Source organism: Nerophis ophidion, linkage group LG22 (assembly GCF_033978795.1).
Source record: "Nerophis ophidion isolate RoL-2023_Sa linkage group LG22, RoL_Noph_v1.0, whole genome shotgun sequence".
NCBI classification, from domain to species: domain Eukaryota; kingdom Metazoa; phylum Chordata; class Actinopteri; order Syngnathiformes; family Syngnathidae; genus Nerophis; species Nerophis ophidion.
Genome location: NC_084632.1, coordinates 14,545,053 through 14,551,052, shown reverse-complemented (window position 1 = coordinate 14,551,052; position 6,000 = coordinate 14,545,053). Strand labels below are relative to the sequence as shown.

The 6,000-nt window shown below is 41.6% G+C and overlaps 1 protein-coding gene across 1 annotated transcript in view; it reads right to left on the bottom strand.

Moving 5' to 3' along the window:
• Positions 1–299: 299 nt before the first annotated feature.
• Positions 300–6,000, bottom strand: part of alpi.1 (alkaline phosphatase, intestinal, tandem duplicate 1) — a 46,770-nt gene continuing 41,069 nt past the window's right edge. The window contains exon 11 of the mRNA XM_061883314.1: positions 300–1,571. Within this exon, the coding sequence (XP_061739298.1) occupies positions 1,297–1,571 (275 nt within the window). The 3' untranslated portion in view covers positions 300–1,296. The remainder of the gene's footprint in view (positions 1,572–6,000) is intronic.

The following is a 6,000-nucleotide window of genomic DNA, read 5'->3' as shown; positions in this document are numbered from 1 at the left end:
AAGCTGACTTAATGGGGACATCGCTCTGTTTACACAGTCACCTTTAGGAGACTTCGGACGGTATGGGGACCAAAAAACAGGCCCTTAAAGGGAAACTTTTTTGAATGATAGTCAGATAGTTCTGAAGATGCCGGAGTGATTTTTTTTAAGCTTCGGCCCATAGAACATGTTTACTGGTTAGTTTGAGTGTGAGACATTTGCACAGCATACCCCTCGTCGGGGGGTAGCTGGTACATTTAAGTGGTGAAACTTCCTATAAGAGGACAGCTGTAGTGCTATATTCTGAGGATCATGTCATATTTAATTTGACTTTTTTTTTTTTTTAAATGGTCCTCAGTAGTCACGTACAAATATGTGTGAATTATGCAAAATTAATTAAATTTGGGCCCAATGAACCATACGAATTCTTTTTTCCCCAGGGTCTCCAGTAAGTACGAGCAGCACAATACTTCATCAATCCAGAGATTTAAAAACATGTATGAGCTAACTGGGAAGTGGCTATTTTACCTTATTTTTTATGCCTCCACAACCTGTAGAAAGGGTAGTCCCCACAAGTCATGATGAGAAACTTGGTCCCCATTCTGAACACACACACACATATGTGTGTGTGTGTTCTGGCAATGCTGACTTAATGGGGACATCGCTCTGTTTACACAGTCACCTTTAGGGGACCTCGGACAGTATGGGGACCAAAAAACAGGCCCCCTAAAGGGAAACTTTTTTAAATGATAGTCAGATAGTTCTGAAGATGCCTGAGTGATTTTTTTAAGCTTCGGCCCATAGAACATGTTTACTGGTTAGTTTGAGTGTGAGACATTTGCACAGCAGCCCCCTCGTCGGGGTGTAGCTGGTAGATTTAAGGGGTGGAACTTCCTATAAGAGGACAGCTGTAGTGCCATATTCTAAGGATCATGTCATATTTAATTTGAAATTTTTTTAAATGGTCCTCAGTAGTCACGTACAAATGTGTGTGAATTATGCAAAATTAATTAAATTTGGGCCCAATGAACCATATTAACTCTTTTTTCCCCAGGGTCCCCAGTAAGTACGAGCAGCACAATACTTCATCAATCCAGAGATTTAAAAACATGTATGAGCTAACTGGGAAGTGGCTATTTTACCTTATTTTTTTATGCCTCCACAACCTGTAGAAAAGGGTGGTCCCCACAAGTCATGATCACATGATATGTGTGTGTGTGTGTGTGTGTTTGTTGGCTGTATAAAGGATTATTGCATAATGCGTCTTCTACATGCACGCTATGTACTTGCATTATTACGGATGTGTGAGGTCGGGTGTCATCTGGACAGCCAAAGAAGGCACAGGAGTCCCAACATTAGGTTCGAAGGTGTGCTCGCGCACCCGGCGGACGTGTGGGAGTGAGGCGGAGGCGGGCAGTCCGTGTAGGGCTCCAAACAAGCGGCGTAGGCCATGACGTGGGCCACGTAGTTCTGTTCTTTCACCCCGTGAAAGAGGTGAGCCATAGGGCCTTTGGCGTAGATGGCGACGTCTTCGCCGCCGTGTGTCTCGGAGTCGAGTGGGACGGCGGCCTGCTGCATGTACTCTTCGTCATCTGCAAATAAAATGAGACGGTTGGAGCGCTAAGCTTGGGAAACCACAAATAAATTGCACAAACCCCATCAATCTTCCAGCCCTGCTGCAATTGCTTAATTTTTCAACCATAATTGAGAGCCTCGTATAATCCCCTCCCCCACTAATTTTTCCCACTGAGGGCCGTGCACTGAAAAATCCCAGCAAGCGGGGGCCATTCCACATCTGCGGTCCCCTCCATGGTTCCTCATCATCATCCCATTGGTTTAAGTTTTTCTCTTGCCCCGAGGATGTCGTTTTGGCTTGTGCAGCCCTTTGAGACACTCATGATTTAGGGCTATATAAATAAACTTTGATTGATTGATTGATATTTTTTATTCTAAAAACCAATACAATATATGTATAAAAAAATGTACATTTAGGCGTCCACTCAGGCTTGATCCTGGGGACCCCAAGGGGTTTTGGTCCAAAAAATATGAAAAATATGTCATTATTCAGTATTTTTATTGCATATTTTGTGTTTTTTTACCATTAAAAAACTGGGTTTTCGTTGACAAAAAGAGCTTACACCTTAAGTCTTTAAAAACGTTATATTGACAGATAGAACTAATGTTGATCTATATTTTATATTTTTGGTTAAAAAAATATACAAAAAATGTGTTCAGTATTATTATTTTTATTATTATTTTTCGAGTTTCAAATCACTAGATAAACATTAGGTCTATCTGTCAATATAATGTTTTTAAAAGATTTAAGTTGAATGCTGTTTTCGTCAAAGAAAACCCTTTTTTTTTTGTTTTGGTCAAAACACAAAATATGCAACATTTTCACCCAAACCTAAGTGGAATATTTGATATAATATAACAAAGTCATAACATCATTGGTTTTAATTCATTATTATCTTTTGAGCAATGACACTTAAAAACAAATCACAATGAAATTAAAGGGTCCTACTCATTAAAGTGTTAAATTATATATATTTTTTTTATGTTTACTTTTTTAACACAATAATTTCGAGATAAACTTCAGATCTATCCGTCAGTTATACGTTTTCTTGTTGTTTATGTTTTTTGTTTCTTCGTTTTAGGCCCTTCTTTTAAAAAAAAATACAAAAAAACAGCTCAGTTTTTATATGGCGAACACAAAAAATATCTCAAAGTGGAATATTTCTAATGTGACGTAATTGGAGCCTGGACTAGGTCAATATTTCATAATGACATTGATTTGGATTCATTATTAGTTTTTAAAGCATGGCAGCTTTCTGTTATTAGAGTCAACATTGCTACATTTTCTTGTTACATTTCACTTGTTTGCTCTTTTATACCACTTTTTATGTTTTTTTAAATTTTTTCAATCGTATTTTTGAAATGTGCCGTGGGGCCATAAAAAATGTACCTGCGGGCTGCAAATGGCCCCCATACCGCACTTCAGACACCCCTGCATTGAAATATCATCATCCATCCATTTTAATTTTTCTGAAGTATCTCTCCTGAAGGAATCAACAAAGTACTATCTATCTATCTATCTATCTATCTATTTCAGTGCAACTCATACACTAACCCAGTCTACTTTTAAAATGTTCCGCTTATTCATTTATTTCTGTTTTCCTAAAGTTACCACATTTCCAGGAATTCTACAAATTCAAGAACATTTTTTCCAATTTTTTTCCAAACAACCATGAATTTTACCAGACTGCCGTAAAACTTTCCCGTAATATTTTCTTACTTCACACGTGTTGACTGTAAACATGCTAACATTAGCATACTACCTTTTTTTTAGCAATTTTTTTTCCAGGTATGAACCTCAGGGTCACTTTGTATATATTCAGCTCATGGTACCATTTTTTTATTTTTCGAAAATTCCCACGTTACCATGAATTGCATATTTTCAGGGACATTTTTTCCCATCTACTAAAACTAAGAATTTCAAATGCTTTTTGCAGAATTTTCACTTAGTAAACTTACTTTTTTTCCTCATTTGGCAGGTATACACAAGAGTCATACAGTCGTGGTCAAAAGTTTACATACACTTGTAAAGAACATAATGTCATAGCTGTCTTGGATTTCCAATCATTTCTACAGTTGTTATTATTTTTGTGATAGAGTAATTGGAGCACATACAAAGTTTGTATATTTTTTTACAAGACGTTACAGTAATTCAATTCAAACAACTATATAATATATAATATATAATATATATATATATAAAATATAATTCACAACTTTATTAGTCCCTCTGGTATCCGGCTACTAACTGTTGTCATCTAATTTCGGCATTCACACACAATTTCTACCAAAATTCAATTTTCTGGTTTGACATAACTTTTCTCTGTAATTCTGTATATGTTACTATTACAAAAGTGTATAAGGAAGTCATAATTACAGTATTGTAAATTGTACAATTGTAGTTGGAAAAACATACCTGAACCATGACCAAAAATAATAATTTTGATTATAAACATTTTTAAGTTAAATACTTACTTTTATAAATTAATCAGTAACCCGTGACCAAGTCTACTCAAAGTGCCAGTTGGGTTTAAGTGTGCTATTGATAAGGGAAATGGCACTGTGAGGATCCTGTTCCTGGACTTCTCGAGTGCCTTTAATACCATCAGGACAAGCTCTACAAAATGCAAGTGGACCCCTGCCTGGTTGCCTGGATTTCGAACTACCTCACCGACAGGCCACAGTACGTCAGACTGAAGGACATCATGTCCGACACTGTGATCAGCAGCACCGGAGCACCGCAGGGAACAGTGCTGGCCCCTCTTCTCTTCACCCTGTACACCGCTGACTTCTGCTACAACTCAGAGCTGTGTCACATCCAGAAGTACGCGGATGACACAGCCATCGTCGGGTGCATCAGGGACGGCAGAGAGGAGGGGTTTCGGAACCTGGTGAGGGACTTTGTTGTCTGGTGCCACACGAACCTCTTGCAGCTCAATCCGTCAAAGACCAAGGAGCTGGTCATTGACTTTGGGAGGTCGAGTCCATGGTCACAACCTATTGTGATCGAGGGAGTTGAGGTACAGACCGTGGACTCATTCAAGTACCTCGGGGTTTGGGTGGACAATAAGCTGGACTGGACTGTTAAAACGGACCACCAGTACAAGAAAGGACAGAGCAGGCTGTACTTCCTCAGGAGACTGCACTCCTTCAACATTTGTAGAAAACTCCTGTGGATGTACTACCAGTCTGTGGTTGCCAGTGTTCTGTTCTACATGGTAGTGTGCTGGGGGGGCAGTACATCTAAGAAGGACAGCTCCAGACTTGAGAAACTGATCAGGTGGGCCGGTTCTACAATCGGAATGAAACTGGACTCACTGGTGACGGTGGCAGAGAAGAGGATTGTTGACAAACTAGTGAGCATCCTGGATGATGCCAGTCACCCTCTGCATAGCGTTATCAGCAGCCAGAGGAGCCTGTTCAGTGCTAGACTGCTTCATCCCAAGTGCAGAACTAATAGACTCAAGAACTCCTTTGTTCCACACGCCATTAGACTGTACAACTCCTCTCTGGATGACAGGGGATGCAAAACATTAACAGTGCAATACGTTTTCATAACGTAGTCACTATTGCCTACTTTGTCTTGTTATATTCTTATTTTACTGTTATATTGTTATTCCCATCCATCCATCCATCCATCCATCATCTTCCGCTTATCCGAGGTCGGGTCGCGGGGGCAACAGCCTAAGCAGGGAAACCCAGATTTCCCTCTCCCCAGCCACTACGTCTAGCTCTTCCCGGGGGATCCCGAGGCGTTCCCAGGCCAGCCGGGAGACATAGTCTTCCCAACGTGTCCTGGGTCTTCCCCGTGGCCTCCTACCGGTTGGACGTGCCCTAAACACCTCCCTAGGGAGGCGTTCGGGTGGCATCCTGACCAGATGCCCGAACCACCTCATCTGGCTCCTCTCGATGTGGAGGAGCAGCGGCTTTACTTTGAGTCCCTCCCGGATGGCAGAGCTTCTCACCCTATCTCTAAGGGAGAGCCCCGCCACACGGCGGAGGAAACTCATTTCGGCCGCTTGTACCCGTGATCTTATCCTTTCGGTCATGACCCAAAGCTCATGACCATAGGTGAGGATGGGAACGTAGATCGACCGGTAAATTGAGAGCTTTGCCTTCCGGCTCAGCTCCTTCTTCACCACAACGGATCGGTACAACGTCCGCATTACTGAAGACGCCGCACCGATCCGCCTGTCGATCTCACGATCCACTCTTCCCTCACTCGTGAACAAGACTCCTAAGTACTTGAACTCCTCCACTTGGGGCAGGGTCTCCTCCCCAACCCGGAGATGGCACTCCACCCTTTTCCGGGCGAGAACCATGGACTCGGACTTGGAGGTGCTGATTCTCATTCCGGTCGCTTCACACTCGGCTGCGAACCGATCCAGCGAGAGCTGAAGATCCCGGTCAGATGAAGCCATTGTTTTTATTCCTTTTTGTAATATT